Source organism: Branchiostoma floridae, chromosome 11 (assembly GCF_000003815.2).
Source record: "Branchiostoma floridae strain S238N-H82 chromosome 11, Bfl_VNyyK, whole genome shotgun sequence".
Classification (NCBI taxonomy): Eukaryota; Metazoa; Chordata; class Leptocardii; order Amphioxiformes; family Branchiostomatidae; genus Branchiostoma; species Branchiostoma floridae.
This window is the reverse complement of record NC_049989.1, coordinates 17,539,735-17,563,503: the sequence shown is the minus strand read 5'-3', so window position 1 is coordinate 17,563,503 and position 23,769 is coordinate 17,539,735. Positions and strand designations below refer to the sequence as shown.

Genomic DNA, 23,769 nt, shown 5'->3' with positions numbered 1-23,769 from the left:
AACTTACTATCTGGATTTCTATAACTTACTCAGGCACATTTCTGTGGAATAGTCTGAGGGAGAACTTGAGGCTGGCGCCTTCAGTATTTTCATTTAGGAACTTGGCTCGACGAGAAATTATGTAACTAGCTACGGACAATGAGATGGACTGATATTATGTTGAATAAGAAAGTGACTATGTAATGTTTGAATTTGTGTACTACATTGTATTTAGAACGTATTTAGACCTCTGACCTCCTCCACCCTTGAAATCTTGAAAAGCGGCATAGGCCGAAGATATACAATGGTTACATGTTTGTAAATATTATAAGGTTAAAAAAAAAAATCATTGTTCCCCAACCTCCAGGCTGAGGGAGACAGGTCGTTTCGTGACAACGTTAAAAAATGTTGGCTTCATTTCACTAAATTTGGCCCTCTAAATGACAGAAAAAAATCTTGCATCATCTTGTGCGGGAAGGACTTAGATGAAACTTACTATCTTTGTTCCCCAACCTCCAGGCTGAGGGAGACCGCGCCACATTCCACCAGTTCCGCATCACCGGATCCACCTACGAGCCCGTCGGCGAGATCTCCATGGACGGCGGCGGCAAGATCAAGGCCGGAGACTACGATGCTCTCGTGGAGATGGCGACCATCATGGCGCTCTGCAACGACTCTGCTCTGGACTTCAACGAGGTATTTAGACTTTTTATACATGTACTGTTAATTCAAAAACACTTTCTTAGCCTAGAAGAACTACAGAAATCGCCTCGCTCAGTCAGATTATGTCTATCAGGTATCCATTCTATTTTAGCTACAGCTACAATGTAGCTCCTCTGATAGCTTCTCTGCAGAAAGCCTGGCCCCCATGTACAAATGAGGGCTTCATCGCATATTTGATATTTCTCAGACGCATATCGTTGAAGAGATTCATCAGGCATGTATGTACACAGTTAATAGAATTTTCATTAATCAGTGACTACTTTTTAAAGGTTAACACACGTACCTCCAAATTTTCGATGAAAATTCTATTAATAAATCCTCAGATGCAGTGTAGCAGGCAACGAACTTCTAAATGCCTGTATACCAGCAGTAAAATTGCTGAGTAGCATGGTGGCAATTGTTGGTAGAATGGATGAGAAAAACAGGAAAACCATCACCAAAGCAAAACTTGCAGAATACAATGTCAGAAAGAAATGAAGTCATGACTTATCTGACATGTCTTGACAAAGTCTCTAATAGGAAAAAAAAGTTGCACAGTATTTTTATACTTCATCTTCCTTGTACATGTACTGATTGGTTGGATTCGTTTACTTTTCCACAGTCTAAGAATGTATACGAGAAGGTGGGTGAGGCCACAGAGACTGCACTGACAGCCCTGGTAGAGAAAATGAACGTCTTCAACACTGACTTGTCAGGTACATCAATTTATTATTGTTGCTTTAAGTTAGATTTTGTTGCATGTAACATGCAGAAAGTTGCTGTGAGGAAGGCGCGGCCCTAAATTTCAATGTTCCTTTGTAGCAAAATGGACCATTGTTTTGAGTATACCCCGGACCAGGGCTTTAGCCAGCTCAAAATTTTTGCCGTCAGCCAATTACAATTGTCGCGAAAACCGCGAAAATTAATTAGAAGGACTGAACTGAGACCTTGAAAAACGGGTTTTAATGAGATTATCGTATGCGAAAGGGCGCCGACAAACATTGTCAACAATCATAACAATAGCAAAACAAACAGTGTGTGGCTTTTACGGCCGTGGACGGCGTCCCCAAGCCGCCTGTAGCTCCCATCAAGGATTTTTGTCCGTCAAGGTTGACGGATTGGTTTAAAAAATTTTCCGTCAGACGCAGCAAATTTCCGTCAATTGACGGAAAAACAGACGCTGGCTAGAGCCCTGCCCCGGACCCCTTAGGATTGTCAAGCCTTCGACTGGATTTCCATTCAATATCCCGGGACGGAAAAATATTTCAGGCTAGCTCGAACGCTGGTTGTTACAATGTACAATAGACAATAGACAACAAATCAATGTCTGTAACGTGGTTGTGTCTGTTAGGACTGAGCAAGGCCGAGAAGTCCGGCGCCTGCAACAAGGTCATCCAGCAACTGATGAAGAAGGAGTTCACCCTGGAGTTCTCCCGCGACCGCAAGTCCATGAGCTGCTACTGCACACCAACCAAGGCCACCAAGACGTCCGTCGGCAACAAGATGTTCTGCAAGGTTAGTACTCACTGCTTTCTTTTGGTTGGCTCGTAGGGCTCACGAAGGCCGAGAGGGCAAACGCCTGCAACCGGGTCTTCCAGCAGATGATGAGGAAGGCGTTCACGCTGGAGTTCTCCCGCGATCGTAAGTCCATGAGCGTGTACTGCACCCCCAACAGAACCACCCGGTCGGTCGGAAAAGACCGGATGTTCTGCAAGGTTTGTGGGTAACTGTCGTCTGTGCTTGTGCAAGCGCCCCTGTGAGCATTGTCTTGAACTGTCAGCCTGCAAGAGATAGAGAGTAGGTAATGGGTTTAGTTGAAACAGGAACTTGACATGCAAATTAAGATTTTGAACTTTTTGTTGTAGTTAATGTACAAATGTAGATTGTGTGTTGCTTCATTACGCATGATTTTCATAATGTATAAATTTTTTTAATACCCTAACTCGGGTTTTAGAATGAAACAACCCCGAGTGATAGATTAAATCATTCTTGCAGGCTCAGACTAGTCAGAGAAGGAAACCATGGTCTCGTTCCTTTTTTTAAATGTTGACAGATGATTGAGATTTTAGAAGGAAACTGCCACAGATGATAGATACAATCATACATCAAACTATTGTCTCTCCCGTTACTTTTTAAATTATAACAGATGATAAGGGTTTGAGATGATTGAACAAAGTCTTCTTCGTCTGACAACCTTCCTTTAATTCTTCAATAAACATTTCAACGACCTTCTGTCGCCTTCATCAGTACAAATGATTTTGTACTGATGAAGCGACGAATGGTCGTTGAAATGTTTACTGAAGAATTAAAGGAAGGTTGTTTAACGAAGAAGACTTTGTTCAATTGATCTACTAACCAGATGAAACTACGTATTTATGGATGTTTGAGCTGATCTTGTGTCAATCTCCCAACAACACAGGGTGCACCTGAGGGTATTCTGGACCGCTGCACCCATGTGCGCGTGGGCACCACCAAGGTCCCACTGACCCCCGGCATCAAGAAACAGATCCTGGACATCGCCACAGAGTATGGCACAGGTGAGCAGCTCTATACACATGTGACTCTCTGTTTCTTGTGTGTTAAAGCTTGGTATACAGTCTGAGCACTGGATAGAAGTTCTACATCGGTGTCACTCTGAATGCTGCTGTTGTTACCAAGTTGGGATGGGTTTTAAACTTTTTTGGTTGGACCAGACAGCAGACACAACCTATGCTTTTCAATAGCAGCACAGTCATAGTCATCATGAAATATATGAAAGTTCGACCGTCTTGTTACGGGAAAGGCCATTCTAGGTTCTTGTCTGGTTGTCTCCTGTGCCTTCCAGAGAATCATACGACATCAAAATCATACAATACTAACTACAATGAATGAAGATCTTTATTGCACATTTTTGCCCCACTGGGCTAAGTACAGGTCACATGGTAAGAATCACATATATGTAACAATGGAAACAATCATACACATCTATATATGCAGATGTGCGTCTAATCTATTCTAGGACATTCGACTTCCTCTCGCTTCTTGGTAATTGCATAAATGTAGCTATATAGCTAGCTGTATGGTTGGTTAGAGTTGGTTTATCAAAAGCTGTCAGGAATATAAATTTCTCTTTACTATTCAAGTATCTAAAGTGGGGATATTTACTAAACACATAGTCAAATGAATGTCACATTTTTGACTGACATGCTTTGCGCCCCTTACAGGCAGAGACACCCTGCGTTGCTTGGGTCTGGCCACCATCGACAACCCTCCCAAGCGCGAGGAGATGGACCTGGACGACTCCCGCAAGTTCATGCAGTACGAGAGCAACATGACCTTCGTGGGCATGGTGGGCATGCTGGATCCCCCCCGCAAGGAAGTGGTTGCCTCCATCCAGGAGTGCTACGGTGCTGGCATCCGCGTTATCATGATCACCGGCGACAACAAGGTACGGACTCTTTCTTTCAATCTTTCAATCTTTATTCATCAAATCACAATTCAGAGTTACCCCAAAGCAGTAGTACCTCTGAATACTGCTGATTTTACAGATGGAAGTAAAAATAACATTACATAACAACTAGACACAGTAGACAAGACATGAACAGTGCATAGACTAGGCATTACCTATGTTTTAGCCTGACTTAAATCGCGCCCCTAGTGGCCGGCCCTACAATTGCTGCCGCCTCAGGGAGGGGGTCATTAACCCCAACCAGCGCTAAACACAGGCTCGTTTATGTGTTACATGTATTTTTGCCAATTTTTTTATGATCTGGATATTGTGTAATGCGTAAAAGCATGACTTACAAAATGTACCAGACATTAGAATACACAAAATGTAAGAAAATTTGTTCTGTATCTCTGAAATTCGTTGAGTAATCTTTTGAACCCAGCAGTAGTGCATAGAGATACCACCTTAATCAACAGTTGGGTTAACTTGGACCGTTTGCATTCCTCCCCACAGCTGACAGCCCTGGCCATCTGCCGCAGGATCGGCATCTTCGAGGAGGGTGAGGACTGGACCGGAAGGGCGTACACTGGACGTGAGTTCGACGACCTGCCCCCAGTTGACCAGGCTGCTGCCACTGTCCGCTCCCGCCTCTTCGCCCGCGTCGAGCCCACCCACAAGTCCAAGATCGTCGACTACCTGCAGGGTGCCGGCGCCATCGCCGCCATGACTGGTGACGGAGTCAACGACGCTCCCGCTCTGAAGAAGGCCGATATCGGTACTTGCCACTCTCTTGTTTGTATTTTAAAGAGGAAGCATCTACACATACAACAGTTTCTGATTTGTGCAGGTAGCTTTAGTCTTTTTCTCCGCCCCAGTGGCCAGGTATTGGACCACGATATCGGTACTTTCCACCCTCCTGTTCATTTTGTAGAAAGAATACATGTACAGTAAAAGCCACTTGATTGCACATTGGATTAACGCACACTTCTGTTAACTGCACAGAAACCCCAAATCCAATACAGTGCGGTTCAGCTAGATAACTTCGCATTATTGCACCAGTCGGATAATTGCACGAAATTCACTGGCAAATTGCATGCAATTAAGCGGCTTCTACTGTATAACACGTTCTGTGATGTGTGCAGATAGCTCTAGTCTTTTTCTCTGCCCCTGTAGCAAGGTATTGGACTGATGCAATGGTAATGAGGAAAAGAATAGAGAACTAGAAACTGTGCTCAAATAACCACCACTTTAGAATAAGCCTAAATCTCTGAAACGTTGATGATACAAAACATTTATTTTTGGCATAGATATTTACATATTGTTGTCTAAACCCAGGGCAGTAAAAACAGTGATGCACACTGCCCCAATACACTAAGGTTTAGGAAGGATTTTAATCATTTTGTTAAAACTGTGACCAGGTATTGCCATGGGATCCGGCACCGCTGTGGCCAAGTCTGCATCTGAAATGGTGCTTGCTGACGACAACTTCTCCTCCATTGTGTCTGCCGTGGAGGAGGGCCGCGCCATCTACAACAACATGAAGCAGTTCATCCGTTACCTCATCTCCTCCAACATCGGAGAGGTGGTCTGGTGAGTTCTGCTGTGTTTTCACTTGTTTTACATACCTGTAAACAATAAGCCCCTTTATTGCACCTATTTAGGGGAAAAACAATATTTTTCACACCCTAGATTATTGTAGTTTGTTACAAATTTTCAATCAATTAAAAAAATACCACAAAAACATTGATGAGGCAAGGAAATATAGAAGAGTGGCCAAGGCTTTTACACCGACTTGTTCAATGGTACAGTGTACGAAAGAGTTCTGTAGGTGCTTTGTCCTGGCCTTTGGGACCATGAACTTAAGATTTAACTTCTTGGAGTTAGGAGGGTTACTAGATTGTGCAGTGGGTGGCAAGGGTATAGCATCAACTTGAACAGGGACACTGCGGCGGCCTCTCTCCTCCAGATTTGGCATGGAACACCTACCTTACTAACTTTATTCACTAAAATTCTACTATGTTATCTCCCCAGTATCTTCATGACCGCTGCGACCGGCATGCCTGAGGCCCTGATCCCCGTGCAGCTGCTGTGGGTGAACCTGGTGACTGACGGGCTGCCCGCCACCGCCCTGGGCTTCAACCCGCCCGACCTGGACATCATGGACAAGCCTCCCCGGAACCCCAAGGAGAGCCTCATCAGCGGATGGCTGTTCTTCAGGTATAGAGAGAGCAAATGTGTTGTTGTTTACTTGTGGCACAGAGTTCAGCATGTTTTCTTGCTGTTTCTGAATAAGGGTATACAAATATATTTTTAAAGGGAGGGTTTGCTATCCCTTCCTCTTAACTATGCTTGAGGAACCTCCTCAAACATGGGATTCTCATTTTATATTTTATGTCCTCCAAAAGAGGGGTGCAGTCCCAATGTACATGTAGATGCCCTTCTCATGATTGTACAAGTATCACTTTCAAATACGTCACAATCTATGTTGATTCAAATCTCTGGTAAATCAGTTACAGTTGTAAAGAGGGATTTTAAGACCTGTAACTTTTAAATAAATTTTGCTGTCTTCTTTTGGCTCACCTTTGTTCAAAATACTGACAGAATGTTTTGATGTGTTTGTATCAAGGTACATCGCTGTTGGTCTGTACGTCGGTGCCTCCACTGTCGGTGCTGCCGCCTGGTGGTTCATGTTCTACGAAGACGGCCCGCAACTGTCCTACTTCCAGCTGGTAAGTACAGCTAGTCTGTCTTTCTGTCCGTCTGTTTAATGTTGTTCCATGTTGCCTTACTTTTAAACGAATAAAAAGAAAAAGCTGCAACCTTCCTACATTTTGTACTTCCAGCTGGTAAGTACCAGTACTGGTAGTCTCTCTTTCCCTGTATCTGTATGATACAGCAGACGTGCCATGTTTCTGCAGAGAAAAATGTGGCAAAAAAAAAACAATTTGTTAATAAATGAAATTTTTACCATTAACGACCACTACTCCCCACAGACCCACCATCTGCATTGCCACCCGAGCGCTGAGGAGTTCGAGGAAGAGTTTGGAGAGGGCTTCGACTGCGAGATCTTCGAGGACCCCCACCCCATGTCCATGGCCCTGTCTGTGCTGGTTACCGTGGAGATGTGCAATGCCCTGAACAGCCTGAGCGAGAACCAGTCTCTGATCCTGATGCCTCCATGGCTGAACTTCTGGCTGCTGGGTGCCATCTGCCTGTCCATGTTCCTCCACTTCGTGGTGCTCTACGTGGATGTCATGTCCGTAAGTACACCTCGTTATACGCCGCGTTCGTTATGCCAATCAATCAGACGAAGGAGGTTATAGTTCGCCCTTTCAAAGAGGTCAGAATGCAAGTGGGGTGACAGGAATTCTAGGTACAATGTAGTGTGTCAAAGGTAAAGTCCCTGTGAAAGAAAAGTCCGTAAGTACACCTCAGTGTGCCACCTTCGTTATGCCAATCAGACGAAGGAGGTTGTATTAGCCCTTTCACAGAGGTCAGAATGCAAGTGTGGTGACAGGAATTCTAGGTACAATGTAGTGTGTCAAAGGTAAAGTCCCTGTGAAAGAAAAGTCCGTAAGTACACCTCAGTGTGCCACCTTCGTTATGCCAATCAGACGAAGGAGGTTGTATTAGCCCTTTCACAGAGGTCAGAATGCAAGTGTGGTGACAGGAATTCTAGGTACAATGTAGTGTGTCAAAGGTAAAGTCCCTGTGAAAGAAAAGTCCGTAAGTACACCTCAGTGTGCCACCTTCGTTATGCCAATCAGACGAAGGAGGTTGTATTAGCCCTTTCACAGAGGTCAGAATGCAAGTGCGGTGACAGGAATCCTAGGTAATTCTAGGTAAAGTCCCCGCCTTCACTATACCAATCAGACTAAGTTATAAGCCCTTTAACAGAGGTTAAGTCCCCGTAAAAGGAAACAAATTTGTGGTTGGAGTCGGAAAAATTACATTTTGTGGTAAAATTCAAACTGTTTTCAGCATCTCTTTTTGATAACTTTGAAACAGGTTGATAACTTTGAACAGGTGCATTTGCTGCATGTACTTATCGTATGCATGTAAGGCCACACCAATTTTATTTGTTGCTGCTCGGATTCTCCTGTCCTATTTTTCCCAATTTGAAAAAACAAACAAATTAGCCACACCTCCAAAAAACATTTTTTTTTTTACCTGTAGGCACAAGTTTTTTCTGAAAAAAATTCGAAAAGCAACAAATTAGATTGGTGTTGCCTAAATGACAGTCAAAGGATTTTGCTGAAGAGATGCATTCATCAATGTTTTCAGATGATACTAATTGTGAAATGATAATTAACCTTTCGAAATGTTGCACTCGACAACATTATTTTGTTGGAAATGGTGTTTGTAATTAATTGCACAACAATTGCATGATGAATGTTGGATGCTTTACTTGATAATTTTTTTTGTTTCACCATTTTTATATTTTTGTGTTTCTAACCTTTGGTGGCCAACAAATATGCATGTAGCACACAACAACTAATTCTATTGCTGACTTAGACTAGTTGATTGCATGGATATACTGGTAAGTGTGACCACTAATACATATAGTTGGACTTTGCTGTTTTGGTGCATGCATGTGGTGCTTCCCTCAGAAATCATATGTCGATGTTTGTAATGCTTTGTACATGTCGTGGTACCTTTGTTGTCTGTCTGTGGTCCATGCCCAATCCCATAACAATTTGCAAGCCAGAATAACAACAACAACAACAACAGCAAGTTTGTTGTAAGTACCTATCTCTGACCGCAGGATTACAGTCAAACCTGTACTAGTGACTTCACTGTGGCCAATTTTTGATGGCCTCTTCTCTAGATTATTTTCCCATTGCCCCTGAGTATGAAGAATCCTTTCTACAGTGGTCACATGTCTCTTGTGACCTTTAATCTTATTTTGGTGACCACTATAGAAAGGTTTGACTATATGCCTATTCACAGTGAGTCTAAGCTGCATATGCTCATCATCAGCAAGAAGCACTGTGGGTAATGTGTCATAGGTGAAGGCCCCTATCTTGCAAACAGTTCTTGTCTAGCACAGGTCCAGCCATGTTTTGTTTCTGTCTCATGGCCTGCTTTGACCTACATTATTATTGCTCACAAAACAACTTGCAGCTCATGCATAGTTTTAGCCTGGATACCAAACTCCAGCCCAATCTCAGGGTCAAACTCGGGGGGCCTGCTTTTGAATTTCCTTGGGGTTATGTTGGCCCTAGAGCCAAGGAGTTAAGCTGTATAGGCCCTGGAAACAGTCTGGCATCCAGGCTAGAGCAGTTTAGATTGTGGAAACTTGTGAGTAGGCCCTGGAAACAGTCTGACATCCAGGCTAGCCCAGTTAAGATTGTGGAAACTTGTGAGTAGGCCCTGGAAACAGTCTGACATCCAGGCCACTACAGTTAAGATTGTGAAAATATGGAAACTTGTGACTGTGAGTAGGCCCTGGAAACAGTCTGGCAGCCAGGCTAGTGCAGTTGAGATTGTGAAAACTTATGGAAACCTGTGAGTAGGCCCTGGAAACAGTCTGACATCCAGGCTAGCACAGTTTTGATTGTGGAAACTTGTGAATAACTCTTTTTTTCCCTGTGTGTTCCGCCCCGCAGACTGTGTTCCAGGTCGCTCCGCTGAACGGTGAGGAGTGGTTCGCCGTGCTGAAGATATCCACTCCTGTCATTCTACTGGACGAAGTCATGAAATACATCGCTCGCAACTTCATCGATGGTAAAGACCCAGATGCTAAGAAATATAAAGTAGAGCCTAAGTCCGAGTTTCTCTGGTACTTTGCTGTCATTGGGTCTTTTATAGCTATCATCTACATGCCACCTCACACCCTGTCGTTGACTCGACTTCTAGAACATCTGTCTTCATAAAAGAACATTCCATATAAAAAGGGGGAACATTCCAAAATCTTAGTGCACATATTTTTAACATGGACCTCAGTGTGTAAGGGGAAAGGGTGGTGTTAAGTTATTGTTGACCGTCCGTATGTGCAATTTTCAGATGGTTACAGGTGGTTTGAACTGCCCATTCCAAAATTATTTTATGTGTTCAACAAGTTTTCCAAAACAAATCAGGGGAAAATACTTTATCTGCTGTATTACTTGAAAATCTGTATGTAAACTATTGGATCTGTAGTCATAATGAGATTTAAATTGTTTAATGTGTAACTTTTTCGTGCTGGGACTAGCGTTTGGGGATTAGAAATGTTCAGTTTTTCTACCGCTGGAAATTCTTAGCTAAATACCGCTGTTGTAGCGTTCTAATTGTTCTGTTTTTTCTCAATTTTTAGAGTTAAGTAATGATAATGGTAAGAGTAGATGTAGTGGTGATGGGTGATAAGGTAGCAGCGACTGGTGTTTGATGAACAATGCCGTGCATGCAAACGTGCTGGACTAACGAACTTTGTAACCACCCACTACTAGCTACCGAGGATGATTTCAAAGGTAGGCATGGGTCTGCCATTGACATTGTTAAATACTACATCATCGCTCCCTGGTTGTACATATGCATATTATGGTGCATTTTTATGGAAATAAAGTGCATGTTGTAACGCAACAATCCATCCCAACCTTCTAGTAGTTGCAGTGTTTTCTCTCCCATTTGAGATGTGGTTTTGCGGGACGTTGTGATGGTGCCTGTCGTGTGGAGCATGAAGTGTGAGGTGGTGCTTTGTGTCTGACATGTCTAACCTTGCTCTGCCCTTGCCTTGTCACGCATGCACAAACAAACACAAACAGTGCAACTGTTGGGTTCAAGTTCCTGAACAAAAAGAAAAGAAAAAAGAACTACTTTAAAATGCAATTTTTGTACAGTATTCTGAAGAATTTGTGATGTTGCACGCCTGATGATGCAAAACATTAAAAATGTTTGGATCAGTTTTCTGAACAAAAAGGAAAACAAAGTTGCAAATGCAATTTAACTACAGTCTTCTGAACGCTACAGAAGAATTTATGATGTTGCACGCCTGATGACGCAAAACATTCAAACTGTTGGGTTCAAATTTCTGAACATTAAAAAGAAACAACTTTGAAATGCAATTTGACATGCTGCAGTCTTCTGAAGGCTATTTAAAAAGCTACAGAAGAAACTGTGATGTTGAACATTTGATTTCACCTTACAACAGAAACATTCAGGGGTACACAACATGCACCACATTGCACTTTCCCTAACCACAAACCTCACCTTTCTCTTAACTCTGCCTGCCTACCTTAACTTCTTGATGCCGCATTAACCCTAAAGATAAATGACTTTACTAAGTGCTTTGCTCAAGCCTGTGTTTCAAGCAGGGGGAAGATTGTCAGAGCCAAGAGCTGAAATTACATCAGTGAAGTTTGGGTCTCACATGAAGCTCTTGTGGCCACTGATATCTTCCCCCTGGTTTCTACACAGCCGTGTTGGTTTCTGCATACTACACAACCACTGCTCGCCTGTCTCCCTAACCCTGCACCCAGGCAGTGCGTTGTTGATGATGTTGAGCGAGTACTTCTAGTAGACGCATGTCTGTTGAATGGAGAAATGCCAGTGTGGTGTGATGTGCTTCACCGTTAACTCCTGCCTGGCACCCCTGTAGACATGTGTCAAACAGCAGCAGCGTTGTTCACTGCTTTTCCCTCCGCCATGCACACGCTCTATCCTTGGAATGCCACAGGTGAATGCTGTGACTTGAATTAAACCACCAGTTCTACTGCCTAGCCCACGTAACAAGAAAAAAAACAGAAGTAAAATCTAATTAATGTGTGTAAAACCACAATGTTGGATAAATCCTAAAGATTCCTGAGTATCAGAGTTTGGTCACACATTGTGAAAACGCCTCACATGAGGAAAATAATTACACATCGGCTTAACACATTTCACTAATTCGTCCTCAAAAAGCAGCACTATAACCTTATTTCTACAAGCGTTAAAGGTTTAAGCAAAGGGGCTTGTTTGGTATAACTATAAATTCATCGTTGTAAATTGCTAGTTAGTAATATCAAAAATCAAGAACTTATTTGCAGAAGTAACTTTCCATTCTAAGAATGAATCACCCATGCAAGAAAGCAAAGCAGCACCCTGGCAAAGAAATCTTTTTTAAACCTGATTGTACAATCCTTGTCAAGTTCCAACAATATCTTTCTGTATTCAACTGTGCGCCCTATCCAGAAAACATCACATAATCGGGTCCTGGATAGGGCTCACAGATCTGAATAGGGAAGGATACCGGGCTACATAAAACATCTTCCTCGCTGCCATCAGTCCATGTTTTGTTAGATGTGACTCTCTACATTTGTAGATACCCCCTCAGAGTATGTCCATTTTTGTGTACACTTTACACATAGTTGTGGCCTTTGCCCCTAGCTGACTTTCCTTGATAACCACCATTCCGGCTACATGTGTGGATGGACAGATGTGAAAGTATATAAACTCCACCAATCATTTATTGCAGTAGAATTCTACCTTTAATACTAAACATCCAAATGCTTGGTGCAAGCATGGATTATTATTTGATTTTTAAACTTCTGTCATCGTAGCATTTCTTACCTTGCAGTCGGAAGAAGTGTAAGACTACTGAGGACAGGTAAACGTAAACGTAGGATTATAAAAACAGCACATTTGTTTCTGTGGCTTATGATGATGTTGTTCTTTCCATGAACCTAGCTATCACTGTAGTCAAAGCTACAGTTCCAAATACCCTACTGAAATAAGGGCCATATTGAGCATCTGCAACAGTACCATCTCCAAGCTCGAACTTTCCAACTTTATCAGTCAATATTGATTTTATCATTTTGTATTTGTTTACATTTTTCAATTATTGTTATTATTTTCTGTTCCACAATAAGCTGGCTGAGTTCCGCATGCCATCAGCTTTTTTATTCGGTTTTTATCTTTGGTCATTTTGCATGTGCTTCCAACTTAGGTTGTCTTTGATGTACATCCATTTTCTCACTAAGTGCAGCCGGGATTCATGGACCAATCCTGACGTGTGGTACATGTATGATCTAGGTGTAGCTTTGTGGAACCAATCCTGCTGTCACTTCCTTGCACGGAGCTACTTTGAGTTTATTTTGATTTCTTCTTTGTCCACACTGACTTGATTATATGGATGTCCTCTATATGCTCATACACTCTTTTTGTCCCATTACCAAATTTCTGGACCATAGATTATTGGTAATCTTACAAAAAGCTGTAGAATAGCATGCATACACCTTGAGTTGCATAATAGATGGAAAACAGAGCAAAGTCTTCCCAAATTAAAGAATATATGAAAGGACAATGATAAAGAATTTGTTTTTTTAATTCATTAGCTGGTGGGTTGATGGTTCCAGCTGTTTGGACCGCTATGTTCTGTGTGTTCGTTCATTTGATCAACCCTACTTTGATTTCACAAGAAAGGCAATTTTTATTAGCAAAACCTGTTGTTTTTTTGCACGCTCACATCAGTTTTACGATGCCCAGAAGATGACATCCATATAATCACATCAGCATGGCCGTACCTTCCTTTTGAGCATGCTCACCTGCCTGGTAGAGGTCTACTTTGGGCCCTTCCATTTCATCCCCTTCTATCCTTCCGGCGGAGCAAACCATCTCAGGAACCAGCCAGGCCCTTATTGTGGAGTGGTCGACGTCACTGTAACCACCATGTTTCTTTCCTCCCCACAGTTGCCAGGGCGGATAAGGTGCACTAAATGGTAGGCCGCTTGCTGCGAGGGATTCTACCGTGTTCATCACGAACTAAATATTACAACCCAATAACTTGCTGCTCCGCCTGTATACATAGGCAGCTGATTGATTGATTGACGATCACCTTTTAAAGAAAGAGAAATCAACAGACTTTTTAGCAAAATTTGACAGTTTTACGAAGATATATTTTCGTTAGCTAAGACTGCGAAGTTGGATTTTGGCAAATCTTGACAGGGCCAACATTTGAAGCAGACGACACGTGGAAAAAAATGCAATAATTTTGCTGCCTTTGAATTCGGCGGTAAGAAGAGATATAAACATGGCAAACTTGTAAGAAAAGCAGAAGTTATGCAACAGGTTTTGTACAGTGTTTTTTACCTGCAGGTTCTTTGTGTTGAATGAAATATAGATAGTCAAAGAACTTAGGCAATATGGATTGAATGGAGGAAAAAACGTGCGATTTTACAGTGAAACGTGTAGAGACTGGTGAGACGATTTTAAAGTACCGGTGTGAACGGTGGAAGCAGTTGTTAGAACACAGACGAGTAATAAGTCTGAAAACTTAGATCCTCCCGACACATAATGCCTAGTTCTGTGCAATAAAGTCAGTAGCCGTAGTCAAATTGTATAGTTGAAATTGCAATGGAAAAAAAAGTCGCTATTTATCCTGACTCTCATGTGTGGCAAACTTAGCAACTGTAACTTTGCTTTAGTGTAGCTCGGACTGCATTTAATACAACAAAAAAAGTGGAATAATAATTATCCTTGGAAACGAAGCATGGTGATATAATAAAAGAAGAGCGAAAGAATCGTGGGCTTGCCGTAATGTAAGAGATATACCTCATTTTGTACTTCCTAGGCATACATGCAGAAGCCATATGGGAAAGTTACAAGATAAGTTCGTTCTGTTTTTCATATATTCGATCTGACTTTGGTGTTTCCATCCTCCTTGTGGAGTATTCTAATGTTACAGATGTACAAAAAATGAGAGCAATAAAATCTTCTTGTGTGGTTTTAAGCCGGTCAAACTGATCCCTTATGTCCATGAGAGGTCCGGTAGCGTTGTGATGGGTTGAGAATGTTGGTTGGATGAGTGAGTGTTGCTGTGAATCTGGTGTAGTAGCGTCCGTGTTGGTTTCAACTCTTTACACATGTTGGTGTTACCTACTCCATTCTTATGTGTACTGTGCTTGACGGAAAGCATTCTACACATTCCCTACACAAAACATCTCCCTCGCTCCCTAACTGGTTTCATGCACACACACATACCCGTTAAGGAACCAGGTACCGTTCCTTGGGTGTACATTGTACTGGTATAGTTTAGACCAAACCTAATTTTCTTGTTCTGCTGCCCAACCTTCGTTGGTCAATCGAAGGTTCACGGACAAGAATATGCTATACAAATATGGTGCAGTGGTATTAGAAGCCGTCGAAACTACCGGAGGTCATGAGAACAAGGCAAACATACTTGTCAATGAAATACGCCAAGAAAAAACAAGAAAAACGCAAGGAGACATGTTGACCATCAAATGTCTGGAGATGTTTTTCTTTCCCCTTGGAGCTAGCTACAGGATGTCAAGTTGTCTCTCTCACCAAGGTGGTTAAAAGCTCTGACAAGAACTGGATACAGTACGCCTACTGTCATACATCAAGAGAAGTCCAGATCACCATCTATTTGCTCAAGGACTAAGTCCACACAGAGCTGGTCATCGTTGATGTCGGAGCCCGGGACCACGTCTGACGGTACGAGCAGCTTCTCCTTGTAGTGGCCGTCCATCCACATGCGGCGCTCCGGCGCTCGGAGGGCGTGCTCCCGGACAAACTTCACGGCCGTACCATCCACGAACGGCATCTGCAGCTTACAGCCCCAAGTCACGATGGCTAAAGGCTGAAAGACATCGTCAAGAACAAGAAAGTCACGTAGGCATTTGCAGAAAAAACGGAACATATACAGTACACGCCGGAAAAGATGATAACACAAACTCACACCGGTAAACCTAATACATCATCAAGAACAACGCTACGCTGGCATTTGCCAAAACAAAGGAACATACAGTATTGGAAAGGGTAATCGCAGAAACTCAAACCGGTGAACCTAAACAAAGAAGTCATGTCCGAACAAAAATGGTACTGAAAAATCAGACCCATGAGGTTACCACGGTACACGAGATTCGCTCAGTCAATGACGCTTTTTAAAACAAGTTACTGTATAATGGTATAATCCGAAGCTGAACGGCTCAAGATTTTATTGGTACACACATCTGCATATCTTTCAACTGTCCCTGTCAAATCCTCACTTAACTATGTCTATGTGCTAATGACGATTATTTTGAGAAGCGATGGGCATGAGGATGATGTGCGGCATCACAATTGTGTCGGCGCAATTTTCAACCTAACGTACGTATGCCCTCATAACGTCCAAGCCTTTCGACAAAGGTAGGTGACAACGTATTATATTACTATACTATTACATGTACCGTTTTGACTTGGACGACAGTATGTCGATATGTGTCTCTGGTGCCACTTTATTTCCGAATATAGAACTAGAGCTGCCGCAACGACTGCCCAAAAATAGTCACTGACAGTCCGATATGTCGGAACATCAGAACTATGAATAGGATGTCACGATCTCTACTTGATCGTGGCCGTTGTGTAAACACATTCCATGGCTACCATTCTGACACCGCCGTCTCGAGAAGTTAATTATAGGTCAGGGTAAAATTGCCGACGTTTAACATTCCGATGAAGGTCACAGTTGTGTCTGTATGTCAAATTCATAGTAACCATCGTCATGAGTTTTTCTAGGGCTGCTTCGGGCAAGCAGTTACGACATGTTCCGTAAAGGTGCCCATGAGGCTTTGACCATGGTCAGTAGGTACAGTAAACTACCTAGGATGGCACCCATACCATACCATAGAATCGCCCCCAGGTACTTTACATGTACCATGTACCTGACGCAGTTTCTATCTAACTGGATGAAATACCATTACGCCAGGGCAATGAAACGATCGCGATACAAGGAAGTAATACGTTGAGAGTTAGCAGTACGACCAATGAGAGAGTCTCTGCATGTCCGTCAAATGTTTGCATTTTTAAGTTCTTATTTTGCACTCCTTAGAGTAGCCTGATTAGATATCGATTATAGCAGCCCGCCCAACATCCAGCTGGCCTCAGCAGAGAGGGGCCCAGTTACAGCCCCAGACAGCGGAGTTTTAGTTACTTACTATCCTACGAGATAGGGCTTTGGGATCAGTCTATATTAGGAGGAAAACGTTTATTTGCTTCAGCCACTTGTAATTGTAGACATTTGTGCTTCTATCTTTTCAAATCAAACAATATCAAATCATTCTGACTGTGCGCTCGTCAGTGTGTGAGTTGCAACTTCTCTACCACGGGTCCACCTAAAATTTGACGGCCAATGGGCCATATAATTGTTATGGGCAATCGGAAGGAGGGGGGGGGGGGCAAATGTCTACTAACACGAAATACCGACCCTGGTCTGTTCGAGCTTCCTGTAAGGAGTGATGATGTGACGCCTGAGACAGCCGCGAGCCAGTCGTTTCAGCTTCTCCACCTGCGCAGGACTGGCACACGGGTGGTACAGGAACACCGCCGCACCGTGCTGAAAGGAACGGGATGGTCGCTTAGCTTCCTTAAGGTGGGGTCCCACGTGCGCATATACTAGTATTCAAGTCCGTATGAGGTCCGTATGGAGGTCTTAGTCTCTACCAGGCTCCACAAGTCGTTGGAAAAATAATAGAAATTGGAAAAATGTAGACAGATAACATGCCAAACGAGTTCGCTGGTCGAGAAGTTTTGTTTGCTTCCCAGCTTTCATTTTATCTGTCTATACCTCTGCTTGAAATGAGACAAGATCTATACAGTACGTTTTCATGATTCAATAGCAGGTAGTTATGTTGATAAATATGATGTCTGACCTCCAGAGCGTGCACCCATCTCTGCGGCGGGATGTAGCTGTACTCGCCGTACGCAGGCGCGACAGGACGATGCATTCCACTGTAGATACAGAACGGTGTGATTCAGTCACACGAGTATATTCATGAAGTCCGTACGGGGTCCGCATTTTTCATACGCAGTCGTATGCACAATACGCACCTCATAGGTATCACTGGTGTACTGTGCGCATGCATGTGTACCTAAAGCTGACAAAGAACCATTGAGATGCGTATAAGGTGCGTTATTGTGCGTACGATTGGTTATCATAAGAATGACAATACGACTTCGTATATGTACACTCGTGTGACTGCACCTTTACATGATATCCGTATCAAGGCACACTCGTCACAGCATACTTCAACGTACATCACAGTAAAGACAAAAGGAAACATACTTTCAATTCTCTTGGTGAGTTCTGTATTGTACAGTCTTACTCAGCATGTTCTTGTTAACACTTGATACAAAATTTACAAAGGTACAAAGGGGCTGTTAAGACATATACAATACTAGTATCCTACCTTGTCGGTATTGTGTCTGGGTAGACAATAGGCCCATCCACCATGCAGGAGTGCCACGCCTGATACACAAGATGTTCATTTCAGCATAAAAATGAATGCGACGTGGCTGTACTTAAAAGTTATCATCTCACCTACTAAACATACACATTACCTTACTGAAAAAGGACACATAAGAAAGGGGCTCTACGTGGAATCTCCATAGAAGAGCAATGAATATGTTTAAGTGCACGTCTTGCTATAGTCCGTACCTTATCCTTCACTTCGTCGCATTCTTCGATTGGAGGGACGTCAACTTCCTGTTGGTGAATTCAACAGTTACACTTTCAATCAATCAAAACAACGTTAACAAGAGTTCGAAGAGCTTTTGCCTCCTAAAGAGCTTCTCGTATGCCTTGATTACTAGTAATAGCAGTTCATTAATTATGCAAATGAGATTTTGATAAACATCACACGTGTCCATTGGTCACTCTAAGTTTAACATAACTGGCATATGGGAAATACATAACCCCTAAAACACAGACAAACAGACGAAAAGCAACACCTCCCCGTGAAGTAATAGCCTCTTCCACTGACCCCATGACCTGGGCAGTCTGTCATGTCAGATTAACGACAAGTTCTATCACCTCTGAACTCTACGTCCTGTATCTTCCACAGGTCTGGCCTTCACTGTGAACATATTTTTTTTTACTTAACGTTAACTTATCCAAGGTTTGACAATGAAAGCAAATATCCAGGTCTGATAGATTAGGCAGAAATGCCAGAGGAGCAGGTCTACATTTACTGGTAATGTGCGTAGATGGCATTCAGCACCATGGACAGGTCATATTGTGTTGAATCAGATTGCTTCCTTTTTGTGTATATCACCACAGACTGTATCATAAAGTGAATCCACAGGCGAACACCGTCTTACAACTCACGCCCTGTCTTTCTTTTGACAGTGTATTAGAATACCTACCGACACTCAGCAGCACAAACAAACAAACAAACAAACGAACACACCGAAAACAATCTCCAGGCAGATCTACTGATGGCATAAGAGGTTTGGCTGACCAAGGAGTGTTCTGAGAGGTTGCTTAGAATACTCCTTGTCCATCTCAAGGAGGTTGAACCTCCTTGGCCAGCTAAACTCCTTGTGGCACAAGTAGATATGCTGAAAATAAAATGTGAAAACAATACCTTCATCTTCACAGTATTACGTTGCGGACAAATTTCGCTAGAGGACGCCCCTGCTAGGGTTTGAACCCTGATATCCACCGTTTTACCCTGAGGAATTTGTAACGAAACGTGATAGACAGGGATGTATCAGTGGAACGTCAGATGAAGATATCAGACTTACCTTTTTGGAGAGGTCAGGCCACGTCATTCCCGGACAGGTGTACTCAATGTCAGAGCCGTCCCAGTCTACCTCCAACATGTGCTGAAAAGGACAGACAAAACTGCAAATTAGTTTCCTCCGTTATTATTACTGTCATTTTTATGTTACGATGTTTGACTTTATTCTTATGTCAACCTCTGTTATATGTTGGCATTGTATTTATTAGTCCCCTTTGTTGATTTAAACTGTTATTTGTTATTTTATGTTACCTTCAGCAAAAGACTTATATAAGCAAATATGCTTTTTGTCTAATGCCCCATAAATAAATGTAAACAAGACAGTCACTCTTATCCACAGAAAAACATGTGGTGAAAGGGACAGACTGAATAAAGATCACAGATTTAAAACCTCAGATGATTCAGTCTTTCAGATGATCACCACACGAGCTGGCTAACCTGATCAGGGAACCTGTCACAAAACAGCGATATTCAGAGACCTCCCCAGAGGATGGAATAACGGAGGCCCTCCACCACACTCCTAGCCCGGCTCCATTATGCTACTTTTGAAATGTAGTGTGTTTCTTCCCTATTTTCTTGGTTAGTTTTGCTAAGATTAATGAAAATTCACAGATTATTGTGCCAAGTGGACAGTCGGCATTTATATATTGTCTGCAAAAACTTGTGAATGGGCTATGATCAAAACAACAGTCGTTTTGCCACTTCACAACAAAGGAAAAATATAAAAGTACTTTGACATCATGAACCCATTTTCATGAAAGCGCAACGCGTTGGTTCGGGTTATTTTTGCCAGCCCCTCCACTATACTAAAAAAAAGCTATGCTATAACTTCTTTTCACGTTACAATAAAAGCATACTTTCGTTCATGGCCCGACAACGAATGTTGGGGAGAGAACCCCAGACGTCACCTGATTCTCGGAATTCATTAAACGCCTCTGATTGAATTGCGGGTGGTAACGGTACGTGAGTTGCTTGTGGATTACCCTAACATCAATCAAAGATGCCACTCACACTATCAGTGTACGTCATCCATTGACCTATCAGGCCATACTGTGGTTATTTAACCTCCTTGATTATATGGATATGGATGATATCTCGTGAACCCAGAAAAAAAGTTGGGAGAAAGTTTCCTTCATAATGAAATTGGCCATGAAGGTGAACAAATGATAGAACACACAGTACATAACGTTATCACTAAATTTGTGTCCTTTCACGTCTTGTCCTTGTCCTTTGAAATTGAAGACGTCGCTCATAAGTATTCCGACATCTTCTTCTGAGTTCACGGCACATATTTGCTTATTTTATTTGTTATTTTGTTATTGAGTGGGCCGACTACTTAGTACTCTCTCTTGGCAGCAGAAGAGTTTACAATAGGCGGGGCTAAATCGCAAGGGTTTGAAGCGGCTGTCATTCGGCGCTAACTCAGATGACGTCAATTGATATTGCTTATTTTGCAATTTCTTTATATGATTTATGAAAAAAACTTGCAAACGTTTTTTTCCGTTTGGCCTAAAGTGGGATGAATGTGAAATGCTATGGAAAGCCACACCATAATCAACATTTAAGCACTGGCCAAGTAGCATATAACGTTACATCTAACGCGACGAAGCGTACGAGGATCGTAGAATTCGGCAAAAAAATCGGGAAATTGGTCCACGCTTAGATTCATGGTTTCCCTCCGGCCGACTAACTCCTCTGGTAGCAAAATTCTCCCTGTAATGGCCATCGTAGTCAGTCTAGTAATTGTACCTTATCACTAGCGCTACGACCTGTACTTAGCTTGTTTGAGCACAAATGTACAATAAAGGTCATTCATTCATTCATTGAATGACATGTAACGTTAATGTTAATTAAACGCGGCGTAGCACACTGCCCCAGAAAAAAGGTGAAGAGTTCGTGTGAGCTTTGTGATAATCCACAGGGAAATCACGGGAGGTGGAATGCTTGTCTGGGCGGTGGAATCATGACATATGTGATTTGTGGGTAACGTTAACAACATCTAATGGAAATGTTTCACTTTTCCATGACTGTCCCTTATGAGAGTCAGTGTTCTTAGAAAAAACTAAAGAAAGCATGTAGCTATTCGACTAAAGGAAGGGAGCATCTCAAGGAAGAACACAAACTGTTCAAACTGAATTTCCCCGCACTGATTTAAAATAGAACTGTAACGTACGGTAGTAATCTACAATAGCCAATCAATGAACAGCAAACCGTACGCGACTGGTGATAACTGAAACAGGATATGATGGTTTATATTTGCGGATATACGGGTAAAGTTTATTTATATATGTGTGTACGTATGTATGTACACAAACTGCATATGATGACTAGAGTAGTACTGATTCTGAACTCGCCAAGTGCCTATGGTAGATAACATGCCATGACCTGAGTCTATCAATTAAAATCAAATGAAGCTATGGAAAATGACATTACAATAATGGGTAGCCTCAATAGCAGGCTCTCTGGGCCTTTTTAGTCTTTTTTTGTTTGTTCATAATACGCTTTTGCTTGCTATTTCTTTTCGTACTGGGTCGCTTGTACTGTGATGGACACGTTGCTCAATGCGTAAAAAGCACGATATAAACATCAAGCGAATACATAGATCAGCAGATGTTACCTGTATTGACTCAGGAACCGGGCATTATTGTAACATTACAATGTACGCTACAACGCTGGAAGGTCGTGGATCGGGGAAAACGCGGTGATGATAGCCTCCATAGCAGGCTCTCTTGGGTTCTTTTTTGCTCATAATACGCCTTTACTGGCCGTTTCTTTTTATACTGGGTCGCTGATTGCCGACCGTCGCTGATTACTGGCCCCTCGGGGTAAGAAATGGCCAGCAAAAGTGTACTATGAGCAAAAAGAGAGCCTGAACCCAAAGAGCCTGCTATAGAGGCTAGGTGATGATCGATTGAACCGTATTTTTCTTTCCGTCGCCAACGGGCCATATCGCAATCATGCATAATGTAGGAAAGGGCCATGGATTTGGAGACCGAATACTCGTAACTTTACAGCTCCCTATACCAGGCCCCATTGAGATATGGACCCTCTGAGATTTGGATACTGCAATTCGCTCCATGCCAAGGTTTACGGAAAGGTGTGACAGTCGGACAAATCTGGATTGATTCTGCAATATTTTGACAGACTAGCGGTGAGGCATCTAAAGGTTGTACGCGTGGCATCTTGTCAAAATATCATCCTGAGTTCAACCTTATGTTCTATCTTATTATTAAATCTTCATTGATTTAAGCAACATAGCAGATATCCATTGATAATACACCTCTGAACTGCGTCGCTCTTACAAAGGTGATACAATCCTACTTACGCACGGTGAAGGCATGGACATAAAGACTAGACATAAACACAAAAATATTTTGACTTGATGCAATGTCTATTGTACAAGCAGACGGTGTAGTGGAGAAAACATTGTTCTGAACTAACGTAAAGCTAGACACCACTGTAGGTCGCGTTTTTGGCGTCACAATAAAGCAACATGTTCATTCATTACCTTGCCGTCGTCGCAGAAATTCTTGGTGAACCATTCCTTCTCGTCTTCTTGATCCTGAGCATGTCCCGCTGCACACAGCACCGATACAAGGAGCAGGAGAAGACAGAAGAAGCCTCTCTTCTGCGCCATGATGTCTTGAAGAGGGAGGATGTCCCCTGTCTTGTCTTAAAGTGTCTTATCCCCTGTCAGCCGAGCTCGAAGATCTCACCCCACGTCAGCTGTAAGACTGTTACCTGTGAGGTGCTCCCATACAGGCCGGCGTCATCCTGTATTGGGGACGGGTCAGTAACCATCGAGGGGCGCGAGGTGGGATATTTACGTCATCGGGAGGGAACGTGCCCCTTTTCTTAATGAATATCAATCGGCTGCCTCCCTTTGGCCGGCTATACTTACTTTCTTGGCCAGTTTTGATACTATCTTTTGGTACCGGTAAATTGCGGACTTTTTTTATCGTTTACTTAGTAATGTTGCGCAACGCGTATTCCATCTGGGTTGTGCTAACTGGTTGGTTAACGACAAGATCATGATGTAGAAATAACTTGTAAGAGACTGCACAGATACTTTGAACATATTTCAAATCAATTGATATCCCTAAAGACACTGTTTCTAAATACAATGGATATAAGTTACCCCACGGATAAAGGTGACCTCGCGCTACACGTCCCACTGAAAATCAACCA

General features: G+C 42.6%; 2 protein-coding genes across 4 annotated transcripts in view; one reads left to right on the top strand and one right to left on the bottom strand.

Annotated features, from left to right (window-relative positions):
- LOC118426373 (sarcoplasmic/endoplasmic reticulum calcium ATPase 1-like) overlaps positions 1 to 14,792 on the top strand; it is a 59,128-nt gene extending 44,336 nt beyond the window's left edge. For 2 of the 3 annotated variants that reach the window (XM_035835712.1, XM_035835711.1), the window contains exons 12-22: positions 499 to 675; positions 1,304 to 1,397; positions 2,033 to 2,196; positions 3,101 to 3,218; positions 3,885 to 4,108; positions 4,622 to 4,883; positions 5,527 to 5,698; positions 6,140 to 6,325; positions 6,735 to 6,837; positions 7,102 to 7,368; positions 9,718 to 10,682. In XM_035835712.1, coding sequence (XP_035691605.1) covers positions 499 to 675; positions 1,304 to 1,397; positions 2,033 to 2,196; positions 3,101 to 3,218; positions 3,885 to 4,108; positions 4,622 to 4,883; positions 5,527 to 5,698; positions 6,140 to 6,325; positions 6,735 to 6,837; positions 7,102 to 7,368; positions 9,718 to 9,984 — 2,034 coding nt within the window. In that variant the 3' untranslated portion in view covers positions 9,985 to 10,682. Of the gene's footprint in view, positions 1 to 498; positions 676 to 1,303; positions 1,398 to 2,032; positions 2,197 to 3,100; positions 3,219 to 3,884; positions 4,109 to 4,621; positions 4,884 to 5,526; positions 5,699 to 6,139; positions 6,326 to 6,734; positions 6,838 to 7,101; positions 7,369 to 9,717; positions 10,683 to 13,753 lie in introns of those variants that run through there. The other variant, XM_035835713.1, reaches the window with a different exon arrangement.
- A 500-nt stretch (positions 14,793 to 15,292) lies between these two features.
- Positions 15,293 to 23,376, bottom strand: LOC118426374. The gene is made up of 7 exons (XM_035835714.1): positions 23,090 to 23,376; positions 19,586 to 19,666; positions 18,498 to 18,545; positions 18,250 to 18,308; positions 17,713 to 17,791; positions 17,268 to 17,396; positions 15,293 to 15,662 (listed from the first exon to the last, which is right to left on the bottom strand). Exons 1-7 carry the CDS (start codon positions 23,216 to 23,218, stop codon positions 15,423 to 15,425), a joined length of 765 nt encoding a protein of 254 aa, XP_035691607.1. The 5' UTR covers positions 23,219 to 23,376; the 3' UTR covers positions 15,293 to 15,422.
- Between the last annotated feature and the right edge of the window lie 393 nt (positions 23,377 to 23,769).